The 21,961-nt window shown below is 43.3% G+C and overlaps 1 protein-coding gene across 1 annotated transcript; it reads right to left on the reverse strand.

Moving 5' to 3' along the window:
- Positions 1–108: 108 nt before the first annotated feature.
- On the reverse strand, positions 109–20,018 carry tdrd6a (tudor domain containing 6a). The gene is made up of 19 exons (XM_075459816.1): positions 14,438–20,018; positions 14,209–14,279; positions 14,066–14,125; positions 10,276–10,347; positions 8,979–9,027; positions 8,209–8,279; positions 7,993–8,044; positions 7,795–7,862; positions 7,252–7,315; positions 7,056–7,141; positions 6,769–6,825; positions 6,617–6,635; positions 6,386–6,465; positions 6,203–6,251; positions 2,782–2,831; positions 2,639–2,702; positions 2,059–2,147; positions 1,317–1,374; positions 109–648 (listed from the first exon to the last, which is right to left on the reverse strand). Exons 1-19 carry the CDS (start codon positions 20,016–20,018, stop codon positions 545–547), a joined length of 6,744 nt encoding a protein of 2,247 aa, XP_075315931.1. The 3' UTR covers positions 109–544.
- Positions 20,019–21,961: the final 1,943 nt, after the last annotated feature.

A 21,961-nucleotide genomic window follows, 5' to 3' on the forward strand; every position in this document is an offset into this window, starting at 1 on the left:
CTTTAATTTTTAGATAAGTGTTCATTCTTAACAACCGGCAAAGAAACGCCGACTTTGATTTAAGAAAGAAAAACAATCCGCATAGACCTGTAATATTTATTGTGCCAACATAAAAAGATCAAAGCATGCATGTATACACACCAAATACAGAATTTCTTGCATTCCACACAACAGCCACTGAAATGAGTATATTCTGTTAAACAAAAGATTTGATTCTTCAAAGAAACGTGTGGCAGCTTACCAAAACAGAGAATCTGTAACAACAGCGCTCCGAGCATAAAGACGCTGATAAACTCTGAATGTTTGGACAACTTTCACTGTACAGAGGTTTGTTTCCCCCTCCCCAAAAGAACAAACAAATTAAGAGATTAGGTCAAAGGTTAAGGATGACCTGATGAGTCAACTCGAATCCAAGGCTGGCACTGAGCACACGGGGAACGAACACAACACAGCAAACTGATCTGAACCCGTTTGATTCAAAGTAAAGCAAATGTATTTTCTAAACTTCAATGTGAGGCGACACATAACGGAACCGAGGAGGCAGTTACTCCTCTGACTGCCGCTCAGCAGCAGGAACGTCAGCAGGAACGTCAGCAGGAACGTCGGTGATGAGCAGAGAGAGATGTGTTACCTTCGACAGCTGGGCCTCTGAAAGGAGGAGGAACAAAACTCGAGTTAATGGGACGCAGGCAGGTCATGTTAAAACCTGAAAAAAATGTTGAAAATTAGAATAAATTAGCTTCTCTCCTATTTTTTTTTTTAAATTCCATATTTAGAGTTCATGTTGGCCCCTTCAGAAGACTTTTGTCCACAGCTACTTACCATTTAACTCAGGAGAGAAAGAAACATTCTGTATCCGCCTGTGTGTCACATTTTCACCGGGATCATTTACAAATGAAGTCAGTATGAAATACAGCCACCTCAAGGTATTAATGCGCCACAAAATGTTCAAGTTCTCAATCTTTGGTATAAATTATTGCACCATAGTCCACGTCGGAGCTCATTTGTTAGGAAATTTCCTTCTGTTTTTTCCCCTCCCCTCGAGATTTGACACGAAGGTCAAACTTTTTAAATGAAATCTGATTTGCCTTGAAAACTCCTTTTCAGTGTGACAGGACATGAGAGCAGTGTTGCTTTTGGACCCTTTTTGAAGCTGTTAAATCACTTTCTCAGCCTAAAAGAAAACTATACAGACAATCCCCAACAACAGAGGCCCAAGCATGTATTACCGTGACCTCTTCCAACTCAAAGTTGTGTTTTAAGTTCATCTTTTTGTTTTTTTCTTCCCTTTCTCAGTGTGTGAGAACACAACTTACCAAAACTTTCCTCAGCAGAGGACGAGGTCTCCTCTGAGAAAACGCTGTCATTCAGATCCTGGAAAAATAAAAATAAAAAAATGATGCAAAATGCTTCAACACGTTCAGCTTTTTTCTTTTTTCTTTTTTTAACCTGTACAGTCCCTGTAAGCTTAATGAAGTCTGATTAAAAGATACAGTGTACTGTATCAGTCAAAAGTTTGGACATGTCTGCATATTCATTTGAAACGAGTAGGTCTTGTATATAAAATTGACTTTTATTATCCAAATGATCCGCCATCACTCTGGATGCTTAAACAAGTCTTAATGATGGCTGATGCTTATCTGACAGGCCCTGTGGTCAGTAAATACAGTTTAAGCACATTCTGAGCAGCAGATGGACATTATATGATGTCAGTAAATCTACAGCCACGTAATACACTGACTGGCCCAAAAAGAAGACAAATCAATGAAGTTGCAGACGTGATGGTACTCTGTTTCAGAAGCATCGAATCACTGAGCTGCATCACGCCAACAAAGCAACTAACAATACCGCAAAAAAAAAAAAATAAGATGGAGAAAACTCTCCTGTCATCAATAGAAGATCTTGGTAAAAAAATTTGTGCAACTACAGACGAAAAAGGGAATGTTGTGATATTATGTAATCTTGGGGAGATGGCGCCATGACAGACGAGTTAAAGCGAAAGGTGGTCCAACTAAACATTTCTAACTAAATGCATCCTGGGATCCTTTTAATTTTTACCTTTCCTTTGTTTTCCTCGCTCAGTTGTGGAGGAGGATTCACCTGCTGCTCACTGTCCTCAGACACCGTTTCAGCTTCTCTTCGGGAGTCTGATAGAATAAACGGGTATCAGCATCTGAGCTGCAGATAAGTCAGGACGCGGGTATCGACTTCATTCCAAACGCTCACTGTCAAACATGTTTGTCTTTGGGAACTTTAACACCAGTGTGAACCTTTTATCTACGTCGTTGGCCTTTATTAAAACAGTAAAGTTGCATTTCATTTAAGTGTCCGTGTCCACAGGCTGCAGCTGTTCTGTTGGAAGTGCTCGTTACCCGATTCTCATAATGCAAGAATCTGTTGCTCGCTTACCAAAAATAATAGCTGGTGTATCCGTCTCCTGTTCACCAATTTTGACATAGGTTATCTGTTAAATTCCACCCCTGTTGATTTGGTTTGATCTCGCTCAACAGTGAGATCAGCTGGGACGAAGAAGCTGAGAAGCCAAACTTCACGGGATTTGTGTGGATATAAATGCAGCCGGTACAAAACTAAAAATAACACGGCACGGCTTACAAATGTAGGTGTTTGAGTGCGATACCTCGGCAGAGGTCTGTCAAACAGATCTCTCCGACGAGACACGTCAAGTCTTCGCCCAGAGTCTTCTAACCGGCAAAAGAAAAAGAATTCAGTCAGAACGAATCATTTGCTGCATAATTTTCAACACGATTAGATCATTATTACCAGATTTGGGTCAGTTTGCGACTCGGTATCTGCTGGTAAAGCTGCACAAGCTGCACAGAGACAAAACCAAAGAATGCAAACAAATCAAAGAGGAAAAGGCTCAAAATATGTTTGTTTTTTGGTTTGTTTTTTCAAAGTCTAGTTTGACGTGTGAAGAAATAAGATGACAAACCAGAAAGTTCATCCTGAGCCGATCTCTCGTCTTCAGTCATCGAGTTTCCCTGAAACAGACGTCAACACTTCAGCTTTCTCCATTTCACATCCGCTACATTACATGTCGAAGCAAAACAAACAAACAAAAACAAAAACAAAAAAACGCCAGTGATCGTGTTTGTACTCAAAAAGATTTCACGTGATTTTCTTACCTCGTGGGGGACAGAAATGTGAGGCACCTCATTCCGTTGGGCAACATCTCCCATCCCCCCTCTGCTCCCTGGAGGACGTTCTGCGAAGATAATGACACTCTGCATCTACTGTGCAGCTTCAGGGCATTTAATGTAAGGAAAAACTAGGCCTTTGGTTCTTTGGCTGGGGGCCTGGTAAGTAATCCAGTGTTTCCCGCAGCGCATTATAGTTAAGGCGGCCGCCTTAGCAAACGTTGCCTTGCCAACGTTCCCAAAAAAACCGAAGTAATAATGCTTTGCCAGGCTCTGACATTAAAAGACACCCGACGGAACGCTATCCGCGCAAAACCCCTGGTCCCGGCCGGCGACTCACCACCTTGACTAAGCAATTTCCTGCGGGAAACACTGTAATCTGTGGTCTGAATTATAAAAACACACTGCTGGTGAAAAAAATACTCACCAACTGAGTCATTCAGGACCTGTAAAGGAAAAATTAATAAAACAAATACGTCATGTCACTAAATACAACAAAACTACTGGGAAAAAAAGTGTTAAATTGTCATTAAAGAAAAGTTTTTTTCATAACAACAGCAGTATTTTTATTGTTTTACCTCATTTGAGTCTTCAGCCTCACTTTGATCATCTCTGACCTCCGGACCAGCATCTCCCTGAGAAATTAGATTAGATCAATTCACTTTTCATGTTGTGTTTATTGCTTATGAGCAGTCAGAGCGCGCCTTCACTTTGAAGAATCAGAAGGTTTCTTCACAGGCGAGCTAAACTAAAAGGTACCAAAAAGGTTTGGGCATGAGAAAAGCAACTTTTCTTGCGTCCCTGTCACAGTCTGCGTTCCAACACAGATGTTCTGCTGTCGTGGACAAGCGAGTGGCTTTTAACTAGGCTCCCCTTTCAGAATTAAGGCTCTAGCATGATTGCCGCGTCTGCTAGCGTGAGCGGTGTTGATGACGTCACGTTTTTCGTGCCGGCTATATATAGTGGCGCAAGTCGATGCGCCAGTAGTTGCAATTTTCGAGGTGCCGCTGCTACGTGAAGATTACCGCTACTCTATAACCACGAAAGTCGAGAAGAAAACAATGAAGAGCAGGAGCACTGTCATCAATGACACTGCTGCAGTATCTGGAGAATTAACATATTTAATTCAGTTAAAAGAGGTGAAGGTCTGAAGCCCCTGGCATCACCACTTCGAGTCTCTGCCCTCTTCTTTGCCTTCACGTATCTGTCCCGTAGCTTCCTCCACACTCTCTTACAGAACTCTCCCTCTTTCCCCAAAGTTCTGACAATCTCTGTCCACCAGTTTTGGGAGTTTACGTGCTCCCTGTGCTGTTTCACTGCAGTTTCGTACAGGTGCTGTACAAACGCACCTTCTGACTGAGCCTGGTCTCAAATTGGTCAATCCGGTCTGTTGTTCTCGGCGCAGCCAAGTTACAAAAATCGACTGGTGCACGACAACACGCTGCGCCGTCTTTTCAAGGCAAGCGCCAGGCCTGAAACGTCATTTTGACGTCACGGGTCGGCTGCCCCGTGAGCGACGCGTCAACTGTAAATCCGCCTTCAGTTTCTAAATCTCCAAACTGAGAGCACTTTAACTGCCGTCTACTGCAGGTAAGACACTGACTCACAACAACTGCACACAACCAGACTTTAAGAAAAAGAAATGAGCCTTTAGGTCTTTACTTAGTTTAAATTTACTACAGATGTATATACTTGATGTGGAAACTCACCGTGATGCAAGCCGTCATTTCCTCTGCAGCCAGGCAAGCTGCTCGTGCGCTGGTCGTTTTTGCATCAACAACTGGCTCTTCTAAATCTAAAGTTCGAATGAATAAATGAACAAGTGCAACACCATTACTACTGAACAGTGCAGTTTAAAGAGCACTAATGGTTCAGTGCTGTGCCCACTCCCACGCTGTGCGATACCTGTGCAGAAATCTGCTGAAAGGGCCTCTGCAACGTCGCCGCTCAGTTCTCCAACCTCATCACCCTGAACAGCAATAAAGACAACATTCACAACTCAAACACTGAATTATTTCAACTTATTTAGCAACTGGTATGCTAGAAATGTTCAGAAACTGCCATTTTTTATACCAAACAAAAATAGTTCCTGAAACAGGAAGATATTTAAGGTACAGAAACGTACTTCACATTTGTACGTTTCTAACCAACCAGGCAAGCTAGAGCTTACATCCATGTCTGCCGTCCAACGACACTGATGGGCTTTTGTTTGGTTATTGAAACAAAGGTGATAAAACAAAAGAGCAGCCATTGATTTTTGGAGCCAACAGCCACATTTTATAAACGAGTAAAGGGTAAGAATAACGGCAACAAAGTGTTTTCAGCGTTGTTCAAGTCATTTAACTTCAACATCACAGTTGTGCTGTGCCAGTCAAATTTGGCCACTGAATTCAACTTGGGCTCAAATCGTCATAAAACAAAGTCAGTGAGGTAAAAGTAGCCATTTACCTTTTCTGGAGAGAAAACCGAGGAGCTGTGCGGTTCACTTGTGGATGTGTCGGTGTCTGCAAGGAGGTCTGATGGAAAAAACGCACAATAAGCAACAACTACCGGATCCTTTTAACTGTACTTCCAGACAGTTCTTTTAACATCGAGCATGTAAATATACACCAGAGCAAAATGATTGGGACACGTCTGTCAACAAACCTAAATGTGTGCAGTGGTGAGCTGAGGCCGCTTCTTCCCTCGCTGAGTCACTCTGAAACAGATCATCCGTCACCATATTACGATCTATGTCTCAGCCACGTTACTTACAGAAACTTCAACTAAACCCTAAACAGTCCAGCTGATAATCATCAGCCCCAAGAGAAGATTACTGGTTAACCTTCACAGGTTAAGTTTTGCACTGTATCGGTGCACTACCTGCACGAGTGGGGGAGCGCGTGGCACCTCCTCCTGTGTGATGCCACCTCCAGCCTCACTTTCCTGCTTTCCTGTGGAGAAAATCACTCGTACTTCAGAATTCAAAAGGCTCAAAATATGTTTGTTTTTTGGTTTGTTTTTTCAAAGTCTAGTTTGACGTGTGAAGAAATAAGATGACAAACCAGAAAGTTCATCCAGAGCCGATCTCTCGTCTTCAGTCATCGAGTTTCCCTGAAACAGACGTCAAAACTTCAGTTTTCTCCATTTCACATCCGCTACATTACATGTCGAGGCAAAACAAACAAAAACAAAAAAACGCCAGTAATCGTGTTTGTACTCAAAAAGATTTCAAGAGATTTTCATACCTCGTGGGGGACAGAAATGTGAGGCACCTCATTCCGTTGGGCAACATCTCCCATCCCCCCTCTGCTCCCTGGAGGACGTTCTGCGAAGATAATGACACTCTGCATCTACTGTGCAGCTTCAGGGCATTTAATGTAAGGAAAAACTAGGCCTTTGGTTCTTTGGCTGGGGGCCTGGTAAGTAATCTGTGGTCTGAATTATAAAAACACACCACTGGTGAAAAAAATACTCACCAACTGAGTCATTCTGGACCTGTAAAGGAAAAATTAAATAAAACAAATACGTCATGTCACTAAATACAACAAAACTACTGGGGAAAAAAGTGTTAAATTGTCATTAAAGAAAAGTTTTCTTCATAACAACAGCAGTATTTTTATTTTTTTACCTCATTTGAGTCTTCAGCCTCACTTTGATCATCTCTGACCTCCGGACCAGCATGTTCCTGAGAAATTAGATTAGATCAATTCACTTTTCGTGTTGTGTTTATTGCTTATGAGCAGTCAGAGCGCGCCTTCACTTTGAAGAATCAGAAGGTTTCTTCACAGGCGAGCTAAACTAAAAGGTACCAAAAAAGTTTGGGCATGAGAAAAGCAACTTTTCTTGAAATGAGCCTTTAGGTCTTTACTTAGTTTAAATTTACTACAGATGTATATACTTGATGTGGAAACTCACCGTGATGCAAGCCGTCATTTCCTCTGCAGCCAGGCAAGCTGCTCGTGCGCTGGTCGTTTTTGCATCAACAACTGGCTCTTCTAAATCTAAAGTTCGAATGAATAAATGAACAAGTGCAACAGCATTGCTACTGAACAGTGCAGTTTAAAGAGCACTAATGGTTCAGTGCTGTGCCCACTCCCACGCTGTGCGATACCTGTGCAGAAATCTGCTGAAAGGGCCTCTGCAACGTCGCCGCTCAGTTCTCCAACCTCATCACCCTGAACAGCAATAAAGACAACATTCACAACTCAAACACTGAATTATTTCAACTTATTTAGCAACTGGTATGCTAGAAATGTTCAGAAACTGCCATTTTTTATACCAAACAAAAAGAGTTCCTGAAACAGGAAGATATTTAAGGTACAGAAACGTACTTCACATTTGTACGTTTCTAACCAACCAGGCAAGCTAGAGCTTACATCCATGTCTGCCGTCCAACGACACTGATGGGCTTTTGTTTGGTTATTGAAACAAAGGTGATAAAACAAAAGAGCAGCCATTGATTTTTGGAGCCAACAGCCACGTTTTATACCCGAGTAAAGGGTAAGAATAACGGCAACAAAGTGTTTTCAGCGTTGTTCAAGTCATTTAACTTCAACATCACAGTTGTGCTGTGCCAGTCAAATTTGGCCACTGAATTCAACTTGGGCTCAAATCGTCATAAAACAAAGTCAGTGAGGTAAAAGTAGCCATTTACCTTTTCTGGAGAGAAAACCGAGGAGCTGTGCGGTTCACTTGTGGATGTGTCGGTGTCTGCAAGGAGGTCTGATGGAAAAAACGCACAATAAGCAACAACTACCGGATCCTTTTAACTGTACTTCCAGACAGTTCTTTTAACATCGAGCATGTAAATATACACCAGAGCAAAATGATTGGGACACGTCTGTCAACAAACCTAAATGTGTGCAGTGGTGAGCTGAGGCCGCTTCTTCCCTCGCTGAGTCACTCTGAAACAGATCATCCGTCACCATATTACGATCTATGTCTCAGCCACGTTACTTACAGAAACTTCAACTAAACCCTAAACAGTCCAGCTGATAATCATCAGCCCCAAGAGAAGATTATTGGTTAACCTTCACAGGTTAAGTTTTGCACTGTATCGGTGCACTACCTGCACGAGTGGGGGAGCGCGTGGCACCTCCTCCTGTGTGATGCCACCTCCAGCCTCACTTTCCTGCTTTCCTGTGGAGAAAATCAGTCGACTTTTCAGACACCCTCATCAAGTATGTCATTTTCTTCATTATGACTCAGTGGGGATTTTTGGGGGAGGTTTTCCAGAACTTTCCAGAATTGCTGTGGATTACGTCTAAAGGTGGTCTGATGCTGAGACGAGTATTCTTTTTCCTCGATGTGCAACATCATTTAACTACTTTTCGAACTGATGGGGACTAAGCGATGTAGCTGCGGAATAAACCAGATCACACAACCTAAATTTCATTCTATGTTGGCATTTTAACACCTTGAAAAGTTCCTGCTCACAGTGTACAGATGATTGTTACGGAACTACTTTTATCCTGAAAAACTCTGGAGATTTGCAGAACTTCTGTTATGTGATGCACATCAGTAATAATAATAATAATAATATCCAATGTGTAAGTATCTGCTCAGCTTTGACTGAAATATAACAGCATGGAGGTTGTACAGCAGCTTGCAGCAATCAGGCATGAATTTTTTTTGGTTAGGAACATCAACTGCCTCCATGACCTCTGCGTCACAGCTAATGCTGCCGCTCCAACTGTGGACTGTGTCGGGATGCGATCCGAGATGCAATATGTAAAAACTACTGCACACTGACATACGTGTGTGTTCCTTTAGTTTCTCCCCATCTAAAACAAAACCTCTAATTATAAAGCAGCAGGGAAAAAAGTAGGAAGCGCTCACCACATAACTGCTGTGCTGGATGCACACGGGAGGGCGGCACCGACTGAGCCTGATGAAAGAGCAAACACAAAATTAAACCAAATGTGCTACACAGGGATTAAAGCAAAAAAAAGTCCTCTGACTGAAATTTTTAGCGATTAAACATCAGATTGTTCCCCCCCTTGTACCCCTTCGGAAACCAATGTAGCCATACCTCTGCCCTCAGAACGTACATTGGTTCTATGCAAGCAATGGAGGGGTAATGCAGATACTTGATCAGATGCCTCAGCAGACTGTATGATTCTATAACATGTGAAAGTGTGGCCTTTATGCTGTCCTAGCCCAATTTTACACATACCTTCCTAAGACCTAATGCAAGTGTTCAGTTTTGTTTCCAAGGGATAAAAAAAAGTTTTAGTCAATAGCCGCTTTCGGACAGACCGTTCTAAGAACGCAGTTATCAGAACTGTCCTACTCGAATTTCGTTCTGATAACTATCCTTCCCCAGCGGAACTGTTTCAGTCTGCATTCGCACATGAGTCGGGACCTGATAGGGACTGATGCGCCGCGCGCAGCCGTCTGCGTCAGTGACGTGTTAGCCGTTAGCCGTTTAGCGCCACATTCAACAACAAAACAAAACCCGTAAAAGTAAGAGAGAAGAAAAAACACCACAAAGAAGCTAATATGGAGAGCGGGGAGGCCACCGTGTTCATGGTCTGCATGATGGTGATATTAATCATGGACGATCACATCAGGCGTCTAATATCGAGGCTGGAAGAGCTCACAGAGAGTCAGGAGACGATACTTTTTCATTTCATGAAGGAAGAAAGGAGAGCAGAGAGCTGCAGACAAATGAGACCAGTGTAAGTTTAACTTATTAAACACCCGCCGGTTCTGTCTGTGTCTTATGAGGAAACATTTCAGCCGTGATAGCATGACAAGGGGCGTAGCTACCGACCACCACACACCTCCGTCAGAAGCGTTCTATAGAACTATGAAAAGACCCGACCTCGGAGAAGGAGCTAAATAGTTATAGGAAAGGGAGATAGCCCCGAGTTCCTGTATGTCCGAACACGGGAGAAAACGGCCCCGCGGATTAAAAGGTTATTAGAACTGCCAAAGGTTCCTACAGTCTGAAAGCGGCTTATGCATTCTTGTGGCAGCACATTAGATAGCTATTCTGGCTATTTAATGGCATTCCACAGAGTGTTAGCTTTGTGAAAAGGCTAAGTAGGTTAGTTTATGATGAACTGTAACTCCTGTAGTTGGCGCAGTGCAAAAATGCTACAATTCTATAGAATAGAATTCTACTGCATACCAAGTGGTTTTTAATTGAGCTGTGTTTATGGAGGCCTACACTGTCATAGGTGCCCTTCTTTTTGTCTATCACCTACAAATGACAAAAAAAACAAACGAATTAAGTGCAGAGATTTATTGCTTTTGGGCTTGTTTTCAGGACGGCAGTCGCTTATTTCTCGTCCAAGATCTGGCAACAGTGCCCACCTGTCCAAGTCCAGGCTCCGCTGGAACACAAACATTCTATGACTTTAGCTCTAACTCGCTGAGCTACTAGTTCTAGCCTAAAATCGAGGTGTGTGAATGTAGCTACAGGCAATCGTTTGGGTGAGCTCTTCAATTGAAATAAAATGCAATGGTCTTCCTGTTCAAGTAACGTCAACATTTCATTAAGACATTAGCGCATGTTTCCCCAAAACATTGCGTGAACCTGTTGTCGCATTCGCATTCCTTAATCAAATGCACTGCAGAACGACATAGCCTAAGGACCATTTCACGCTGTAGCATACCCTGTGTGGTAGGCTATATTATCAACCAACCTATTGTTGGCATGCGACGTCACTTCCTTGATCTGGGAGCTTCAAAGTAAGATGAGGGTTGATCTACTACTGTAGACAACAAAGTACATGCTATATTCTACATTAATTTTTATGTTGTAGAGTTGTGAATTTATTTTCTCAATGGAGAAATTGAGCAGCCTTGCTTTGTTGTCTACAGTAGTAGATCAACCCTCATCTTACATTGAAGCACCCAGATCAAGGAAGTGACGTCGACGCAGCTTTAGCTGCAGAGAAGCTATCAGGCTTGTGTTGATAATAATAAACTCCTGGACTATGTACAAACTTCCAAATGCATCGTTTTGTGAGTACAGACCATATTTGTACTACTGTAGAAGTTTGGTGTCATGGCATGTGATTTTAGTGTGGTAATTTTGGAGATACTGCCAGGGTCCATTAGCGCTTGTACTAAGCTATTCGGGATAACTCAGTAACTCAGCTGATGTTCAGCCAAGATCGGAAAAACTTCGGGTGGGCTACTTGGTTGGATGTCACGGTTCAAATGACCCTAGGGTGAATCTACTCCGAACTATCACTTTCACAGACTTGACAAACGCCGTGCGGTAACCAAGGTTTTTAAATCAATGCATTTGAGGAAAAAAAAAAAAAAAAATCGACAGGGCCAGATAATATGTCCACTTTTCTTTTAAAGACATTCGCAGAGGAATTGACTCCGGCATGGCACCCGCTGTTCCAACTCTCTATTGATAAACACACTGTACCTGAGATCTGGAAGAAGTCCATTATAATTCCAGTTCCAAAAAAGGCATGTCCTCGGGAGGAAAACGATTACAGGCCTGTTGCATTAACTTCTAATGTCTTCAAGGCCCTCGAACGACTCATGTTAAATGCACTTCGTTCAGAGGTGGAGCCAGTGTTAGATAAATACCAGTTTGCATATACAAAGAAACGTAGTACAAGTGATGCCATATCGACTATAATGCACCTTATACTGAAACACCTTGAAACCCCGGGTGCATATGCCAGACTGCTCCTTATTGATTTTAGTTCTGCTTTTAATACAATCCAGCCACATATTCTTTTAAGGAAATTAGCTCTTCTGAATGTAAACCCATTCTTAATCAGGTGGTATCACTCTTTCCTCACCAAGAGGGCACAGCAGGTCAAGTTTAACTCCTCCCTATCAAGCACAGAAATATGTAGTACTGGGGCCCCTCAGGGTTGTGTCAGTTCACCATTTTTGTTTATTCTGTATACAAATGACTGTGTTAGTTCCGAGCCTAATCAATATGTTGTGAAGTTTTCGGATGATACGGCTGTTCTTAGTCTGCTCACTAAGAACTTCGATTCATCCATCCACAAAGAGGCTGTAGACAGGTTTGTGGACTGGTGCGACAACCATAAACTACACATGTAAGACTGTAGAAATGCTCTTTGATCCCAGGTCAACTGGTGACCGTGGCCCTTTGACCATACACGGTAATAACATTAATCAGCTAACAGCATTCACATTGACAGCGACCTGAGCTGGCAGACACAGGTAGCCACTGTATGCTCTAGAATTCATCAGCGCCTCCACTTCTAACGCAGACTGCGGTTGTTTGGTGTCAGCAAAAACATAATGTTAATTTTCTACAGGGCAGCAATAGAGTCCATCTTACGGTACGGTATCACCAGTTGGTTCGGAAATCTAACTGTCAAATGTAAATCACAGATTCTCAGCTTGGTCAGAGTAGCGGGCAAGATTATGGGTCACTCCCCCCTTAACCTTCAGGAACTGTTCAATGAGGCTGTCATCACTCAGGCAAAAAACACTCTAAATGACAGTTCACATGTGTTGTACAATAAATGCTCACAAATGCCCTCAGGGAGAAGATGTAGGGTCTCCTTATGCAAACACAACCGGTTCAAACATTCCTTTGTCCCAGTGTCAGTCAAGCTCATTAATGAGCAAATGTAGGGAGGTTTTGCAAGCACCAGAACGAGCAATTTATTGTGAATTGCACTCTATTGTAGCACTAGCATTTTATTGTGAATTGCACTTTAAATGTACATTAGAACCATAATTTATCCAAATCTGTACCAGCATTTTTAAAATATATGTACTAGCATTTTAACATGCACTGCACTTTAGGTGCATTAGCGTGTACTTTCAAGGCATACCTCTTGCACTTTGGTCCTTACCTGGCTGTCGGTTAATGTACCCTCCTGTTTGGATGGTTATACTGTTTTTACATAATGTTGTCTTGTATGTTCTGTCTGTCTATGCAGCAGTACCCTGTCTCTGAACCAAATTTCTCCCAAGGGAGACGAATAAACGTGCTTGACTTGACTTGACTTGGCCTTTTCTAATGGGGGTTTCCAATATGTAAAGGCCTCAGGTACTGGTCCAGCATTCCTTCTATATTCCTGTAACGAAATACTATTTTAAGGCGTGTATTTGTAAATTAGGACTAATAATTATTGTAAGTCATTTTTCCATGCAGTTGTAGCCCCAGCCCCGCCCCCGCCTTTGACAACTCGTGGTCCTTTTTTTTTTTGCAGCACCTTACTTATCAGGGGAGGTCGCGGCTCAAACATAAAGGAATTAAAACAAATACTGCTGTTAATTTAATCTGTTACATCACATCAGTATTATAATAAAATCCATACACCAAACACCCGTCACAACCCACCCTCCCCTTTCTCGATCAGGACGATCTCCCAGTTGAGTTCAGCTGACGGAAATCCGTCACAGCTACGGAGAACTTTAATCCATGGCTACATGAAAAAGAAAATTGAACTTTTTCCCCACAGAAACTAGATGGAATGGAGTCCATGTCAGACTTAGGATTCAAACAGAGTGTAAAGAGCGATAGAACTGGTCTTCTGTCTTTTTCCACAGACAATACATAAATATGATGTTACATAACCCGTTTCTTCTGTCAACCAGTGCCAGTGTTTATCTCTCTATAATCGCTCTTGGTCTGGGCCGTCAAACAAACACTGAGCTGCCACTTCTCCCTAGAGTTGTCAATTTAGTGACTTTTGTCGCTAGATTTCCACAGTAAAGCATCGAGTGATCATTTGGGAAACTTGTGGACAAACCTATAATCTCTCGCCGCTGTGCTCAGCCAGGGGCTGCAGCATATTCAGAAATGAAAACATTAGATATATATACACCGACAGGTCTGACCTCTGCGGTGGCTAATCCAAGTGTAAAAGTGAGGTTTTGTGCTCCCTGAACCACTTCCACCAGTGAATTCTGGGAGTCATCTTGGAAAATGAAAAAGGTTTTACATTTCTTTCCGGTACCTGTTTGGCAAACTCCAAATTTGTATGTGTCGTCTCTTGAAGATCAGCTTTTCGGGGAACCTTAAGAAAAGGATGACCGTCAAAGTCTGTCTACACATATTTATCTTTCAATATATTATGGTCAAATTTTAATCTTGATTTACCATTTTTACTGCAGTCCTAGAGGTACCCGGTGAAACGGCAGTTTCACTGTCATCTTTGACCATTGCTGGATCTTGGGGGGGAAAAAAAATGGTTTAATGTAATTATGAGAGAAATCATTCATATAAAGGGTATTTTTCCTGAGTCGTAACATTTTCATGGTAATTGTAGCAGCGTCATGCTGTGTGCTAAAGAAAAGTGGACAAAAGGAGAAATGGATGTGTTGCTTACCACAAGAATGCTCGACGTCCGGGCCATGGGCAGTTGGATGCATCTCTTCCTTATCGGCAGTTTCATTCTCCAGTTCATCCATTGGTTCTGCAATGTCCTCCTCCAGTGGAGAATCTAAGTAATCTGTTCCAAGAGTATCCTCCTCAGTGTCTTTGACAGTGTCCACAGTCACATCTTTGTCATCTTTGTTATCAAGTAGAAGAAACATGGTTTCACCTATGCCACTGTCGCATGGCAGATTATCTTTGGGAGACGTTAGTCTGGCGGAGATTACGTTCAGCCCCTCAAAGGAAATGGGTTCCTGCTTTGGAGACGCCATGGGAACAGAATCTTGGGAGCACTCAGAGTTCTTTGGACTACTAGCTAATTTTGAGTACCCGTCTCCTGTGTGAGGGTCAGCCATCTCCTCATCACTGTGGTCGCTCTGAGAGTGAATGCAGGCAGCAGTGCTACAGCTTATATCCACATCTTGGATGTCGGGATACTCCGGTTGATCCTCCAGTACTGCAACAACTGAGTCAAGCTGAAGTGGTGTTTCAAATGAGTTTGTCAGCCCACCTCTGTCAGGCACGCCCTCCGTCCTGAAACATTTCCACCAGGTTTTCATTGCTTCGTTTATCACCTGGCCTTCACACTCCATCTGCACACAATATCTTATTTTCCCCTCCGCTGTTGTTGCTCTTGTGACAGTCAGCTGTAACAACTTGTCTGCTGTGAGCGTGGACAGCTCATCTGCGGCAGAGCTGTCCCAAGAACCACAGGAAGTATCAAAGCCTTCAAGCTCGCACATAAATGCCTGTGGTGGAACGTCCATGAGGGGTAGAGGCACTTCTCTCACATTTGAAATGTTTACTGGAGACTTGTTTCCGTAGTCCACAAAGAGAACAGACAGCTCGTCTCCATCTTTGTCAAGGACTTCTGCACGATACCAAAGCTGATCATCATCAAAGAGAGCAATGCACAGGCTCCCAGGGAAGAAAACATCTGGGTCAATATGTCTGGCACCTGTTTTATCCCCAACTTCTGCGACACTGAAAGTTATCTGATCAAGTTCCTCAGAGTTAGCGGACTGACACCAGAAGGTCTGAGCATCATTTATGGCCGTGATGTAGACCTCTAACTGCTGCCCTACTAAAGATTCTTGGTGGTGGTCATGTAGGAAACAAGTGTTCAGTTGCGACTTCTCCGAGTTTTCTACCTCTTGGCTGATGCCAGAGATCCTGGCCGGCTCCCCCTTCGCTTCCTTCTCTGCGACGGTTTCAGGACATTCAGCGGGTACTTTACACACAACATCCACGCCGCCGTCTTCAAGTCTGACCTCCCACACAGATCCCACCTGTCGGATGAACTGGCATTTGAGCACCTTTTCCCCATCGCAGCCGACGTCTTCCTTGAAAGCAGACACCACCTCTGGATCGAGGGCTCTCTCTTCTCCAAGTACAGCAGCATCGCTCAGCGTACAGTGGGTGCTGTAAACGGGCAACTGCAAGAGGGGCTTCTGGAGTCGGACAATTTTGGAAATCTGTGTCACTGCTGCATTTCCAAAATCAACAAACTCAATGAGAGCCATTCCATTGTCATGGATTTCCTTCACGACTGCTCGGTACCACGAAGAATCGTCAGCAAATTCTGCTTGAATGAGGTCCCCTGGATGTACATCTTCAACAGCATTAACTTTTGGGGTAAATTCTGGATCATTGAGCTTTTCAACAAGGGATATTATTTCACTCTCTTCGTTTACACATTGCACATAGAAACTCAATGGGCTGTCGCAGTGTGAGACATAAACTTCGGCTGTCATAGCAGGTGCGATGTGTTTAGACGGCAGGTCTGAGAGTTTCGGGAGTTTTTCAGCATCGCTTTCCTCCTGGGACACTGTACCAGCTGATTTGGACTCGAGCTGCCTGGTGTCAGGGGGAAGATTCTCTTTTCTTGCTTTCACCGGAGAACCAACAGACTCCGAACTGTTATTTGGCATCGTTCCACGTGACTGCCTTTGATGTGGAGGTTTGTACAGCTCTAGAATAGCAGGCCTGATCTTCTGGCCATTTTCAGAAAGATGGTGTGCTGGCTTCTGTGCAGACTGCTGACTCACATCAGTAGATTTCCCCTCAAGCCTCAAATGGCGTGGAGGTTTCTGAGCAGAGAAATTACTCTTCTTCAAAGCTTGTTTATGGTTTTCGGTGTCTGCGAGTGGTTTCAGAAAAGACTTTGGTGTCTTTTGTGCATGATGCTCAAATGTTTTCCAGCCCTGATGGACAACCTGCTCTTCCGTTTTCATCTCAATCTGGAACATTTCCTTGATCTTTGCATTGATCTGAGTGTTTCCATGATACAGCTCTACCAGCAATTTCCCATCTGGTTCTCTGGCCACTATCAGTGCTCTGAATTTGCATTCTGTCGCTGTTGTCTCAAACCAGCTGTTCACCTCCCCGGGAACATTGGCGGGAACATCAGAGAGACCACACATCACTGCTTGCACAGGCACAGACATGATATCATTTGCCTCTTTGGGAACTGGGAGCAAGTCAGATTTGTCCACCTCAATAGTGTCACCATAATCCACAAAGTGAACCAGAATTGATGGCCTTGTGGTCTTGATCTGTGCCCTGTACCACTCCCCATCAGTGTATCTTGCGAAGCACAAAGTTCCAAAGACTGATGGGACCTTTATCTTCTTGAGCTGATGGCACAGATTAATCACTTTCCTCTTGAGATCTTTTATCACATCAATGTTCTTGTCGAGATGGCAATAGAACTGACTGACATTGTTTACACATGCGACTGTGACTTGTTCCTCTGTCCCGGTTTTGAGATTGTGCGTTGAGTAGTAGTATGTGTCCAGACGGAAAGCTGGGCTAGTGGCTTTCTTGGGAGGCACACTTGTGACAAGATTGGTCATACTGGTGCAGATGCTCTCAAAGGGAGTCTCAAGATCCACAATGTTGTAAACAATCATCTGCTCACTGTACATGATGGCATAAATGGTGCACTTCAAAATGATGAAGTTGGATGCGGCAGTTTCCACAAAGTTTTGGAACTTTGCCTTTGCTTCTTCGTTCCACTCATTCACAGCAGAAGTGGGGTCAGCAGGATTTAAGAGACTGCATCGAAAAGCTTGGCCGTTCAGAGTGAGGAATTCTGGGCAGATTCTCCTCAGGTCACAGATGGAGATGGTCACCGTCTGCCCATAGTCAACAAACAATATGTCCACGTGGGGGGTTTCATGTCTGTGAACCACAAGGCCTCTGTACCACATTCCATTATCAGGGTGTCGAGCGACGCAAGCCATTTCAACATTAGGCTGAAACTCGCTGCCTGCATAATGAGCCTGTATGTCATGCATGAGCAACTTCAAGTGCTCTGCATTTTGTACCAGCTGGCACCAGAAGTCATTTGGGCTTTCGATGTAGGACACATTGATATCAAGGACACTTCCGATTGGAAACATATGCTCCTTAAAGGTGGGAACTTTTCTTTCTTTGCTGGTATTGCCAACCGTGCTTGGGGGTTGGAAAGAGGTTCCACTGTTCCTACAAACATCAAGGAGTCTTGCATCAGAGCGCTGTGTTGGACACATAATGGCAGATTGCAAGGCACTTTTGCTTTTGGGCTGTCTCTGCATCTCAGCCCTTTCAGCAAGGCCGGAACTACACATCAACGCACTGACATCGTGTTCACCCTGTGCTTTGGGATCTCTAAGCTGGACAACATAGCTGTTATTGTACTTTGCTTTCACATGGACTTCCAGTACTTTATCTGTGACTGCTTGGATGAAAAAATCAGAGGAACTTTGACTCCATGTCTCATCCTTCGGTCCGACACCAGCCAGAGTGCATTTCAGTGCCAGTTGTGGCAGCTTTTTGAACTCAGGAGGGAGGACCCTTATGTTACTCTTGTCAATCACTTCTGTGTTTCCATAGTCAACAAAGAACACTTCGACTTGAGTGTCACTGATTTTGGTCACGGTTGCTCTGTAGAAGTCCCCATCTTCTGACTTGGCAGCACAGTAGAGCCCAATAGTTGGGTTTTTCACAACATTTTTAGTCGCCGAATCCTGGTAAAGGCGGTACATACTGTCCAACAGTTCAGCCAACTCCTTTCTGTAGTTCTCGGTTTGGATCCAAAACTCTGATGGGTTGGATATATAGTGAACAACTGCCAAGTGTGAAGAGTTTAGACAGAGATCTTCAGCAGGCAACATCTCTGTGATTGGCTTCCTTTCTTTTGTTACCATCTTTCCTTCTTGTTGGGATGGATACTGGCAGCTGTATGCAGCGTTTGGGATGGCATAATCCCCGAGTGCTTTCTCACACTCGAGCAAACCGCTATCCTTGGAACCAAATAAGTTGTTCATGTTGGTGTTGTCGTCACCATAGAGTGTGATGTAGTAAACTCCCTCAGTGATGCTTTGATACTCAAATTTGGCGATCATTCTCTTGTAGAGCAGGAGAGACCTGAGGAAGTCAATCTGGCTTGTTGTCCATCCCACTCCTTTGTCAATGATTCCATGGAGGGAGCAGATATAAGTGACAACTGGCATTCTGAAGAACTCTGCAGCCAGTGGTCTTATATTCTCCACTTGAACAAACTGTTTTGTTCCATAGTCAACATTCAGCACTTCCGCAACTTTATTGGTTGGGAATACCTGTTGAAGAACAGAGCGGTACCACCTGCCATCACTTCCTCTTGCTGCACATGGAAAGCCAATCATTTCACGGCTTATAGTGCAACTGGACATTCTGCCGTCACAGCTCTGTGTAATTCGCTCAGAGAGTTTCTTCAGTTCTTGTGAGAAGACCTTCAACTGACAAAAAATTCTCTGCGGATTTGTCACTTCTGTTACAATGACTGTCTCCACAGTTCCTCCTGGCAGTTCTGGGTACAGAAACAGCTCATGCTTCTGCAGTCCTTCTCCTGTTCCCTTAGATAGCTGCTGAATCTCTACGGATGCTTCAGCTTCACTGTGGGGGTTTAGTGACATGAGAACAAATTCCAGAAATCTCATTGGAGACAGCTTCTTTGCAAATCCCATCTCATACATTTGTTTGGATATGCAAGGGATGTGCAGGAGAAATGTTCTCTGTGGTACCAGTACATCTTGCACTTGTGCAGTCACAGACTTCCCAGTAAGAGATTTCAGGTATTCAAGAGCCACTGTTGACCATCTGTTCTCAGGTGAGAGTGGTAAAACATTGGCCAACACACAAAACTCTACTTCAGGAGGCAGTTGGAAATGCTCCTTCTTACCCCATGCTAGCTTGCTTGTTGTGGTACTGTGTGTCATCCCTTTGTCAATGAGAAAAACACTGTATTTCGAGCCATTTCTTGAGACTATGCGGGATCTGTACCAAGTTCCATCAAACTGAACTAAGCATTGGTCACCAGGATTTCCTTCCAAGTCTTTAAATACAATTCCAGGACACTGAATGTCCTTAGCTAGGTTGTCGTAATCTGCTATCCGCTTCTGGCTAAATTTTCCCCAGAACTCTACTAAGACACATAGGGGATGCAAGTGGACCTTGGTTATAAGAGTTACTACATCTGATCCTGGGGTGGGAAGTCCTGGGATTGAAGACATTCTGGTAGTTTCATGAATTCAAGCAACCCATGACCTTTCACCTTTCAACATTGATGGCTGAGTCCTGGAGGTTATCTGGAAAGCACAAAAGCACACAAATAAACACACAAAAATGAGTCAGGATCTTCAACATTTGGATCAAATACTAGTGATGCTCCGATCGATCGGCTGCCGATCATGATCGGCCGATAATGCCCAAAAATAGCCTGATCGGCGATCGGAAAAATATGCCGATCAAAATGCCGATCACGTGACGTAAATTACTAGCAACCACTTTCTAATGTGGTACGGGACGTGTGTACAAAACCGAACAGGCAAAACCTCTACAGTGCATCTCGACAACATGACCTCTCCTGTCTGGAATTTCTTCAAAGTGTGTCAGAAAGATGTGAAACTTACTGCGGTCACGCCATCTGCGCTTCGGAGAGGCACGGTCGCGCTAGCTACACTTGAAAATCGAGTGCCCGTTTACATCGCGTCGTACGGTAAAGCGTGTGAGCGGATTTATGGTGCATTCAAGTGCACCCCGTAAACTCAGAAATCTATATCGAAGTGATTTTCATTTGTTGGAATACATACACCTGTCATTACTTGGTTGTTTTTTTACTACATTCTTTTTAATGATTAAAACAAAATGATAGAACAAAATTATTGAAGCATATTCAGAATCAAACTCATTTCTGTATAGTCATATTTGAAAACTTCCTTTAGAACCAAATCAAAATGTTCTATGCCGACTCCACCAGATTCTTGTTCTACATGTCCCCAGCTACCTCTGTGGTGATTTTCAAGTCATTTCACTGCATCATTGTTTAATAATCTGATGCTGAAATCATACCCAATGGATGATGTATATGGGCAGATTAAAATATTAATAGAAAATTAAAAAAAACAATTGTTTTCTGCAAACTCCACCAGATTCTTGTTCTACATGTCCCCAGCTACCTCTGGCGGTTTAATTTCTATAAATGGTGCACTCTCTGCTAGATGAAAGGCATGGAAATGTCCGATTCCTTCCGTGATCGGCAATCGGGCAGATCATGATTTTGGTGATCGGTCCAAAAAATGCTGATCGGAGCATCACTATCAAATACCTAATTAAAATGAAGGTCACTTAATGGTGTTACTTGATCAGATTTAGGCTACTAAATGGTCATCAACAACAACAAAACTCTATCATTTTAAAGGGGACATATTACAGAGAGGAAAAAAAAGAAGAAAAAAACCCCACTAACTTGGCCTAACACCAGCCTCAGAGATTATAAGAGCCCAGTGGATAAACTTTATATTTCAGGGGTAATGTCCAAGAGTTAGCAAAAGACTGCGTGTGTACGGAACCACTTTTTGAAAGTACTGTTTTACTAACTGGGTACAGTTCAACTGAACTTCAGACAAGAGAAACATAAGTATTAGAGAAATAATTCATCGAGTTTTTTTTTTTTTGTTGTTGTGGTTTTTTGCCTTTAACCACAAACTAATACTAACGACGACGTTTCTTGACTGCAATGCAAAGTTACCTCTGCCCAGTCCTCTAGTCATTCTAGATTGTTACAGTAGCCGCATTCGGACAGAGCAGTTCTAAGAACAGTCCTCCTCGAATTCCGTTCTGAGAACTGTCCTTCCCCAGGGGAACGGCTTCATTTTGCATTTATTTTGCATGAGTCGAGACTGATGCGGCGCAACCAGTCTGCGACAATGCCGTGTTACTTTAGCGCCACATTCAACAACAAAACAAAACACCACAAAGAAGCTAATATGGCGAGCTTGGAGGTCACCGTGTTCATGGTCTGCATGATGGTAATATTAATCATGGACGATCACATCGGGCGTCTAACATCGAGGCCGGAAGAACACACAGAGAGGGTCAGGATCGAGCGCAGGCGATACTTCTTTGTTTCATGAAGGAAGGAGAGCAGAGCGCCGCAGACAAAGGAGACGACGTG

This window comes from Odontesthes bonariensis, chromosome 24 (genome assembly GCF_027942865.1).
Source record: "Odontesthes bonariensis isolate fOdoBon6 chromosome 24, fOdoBon6.hap1, whole genome shotgun sequence".
Taxonomy (NCBI): Eukaryota; Metazoa; Chordata; class Actinopteri; order Atheriniformes; family Atherinopsidae; genus Odontesthes; species Odontesthes bonariensis.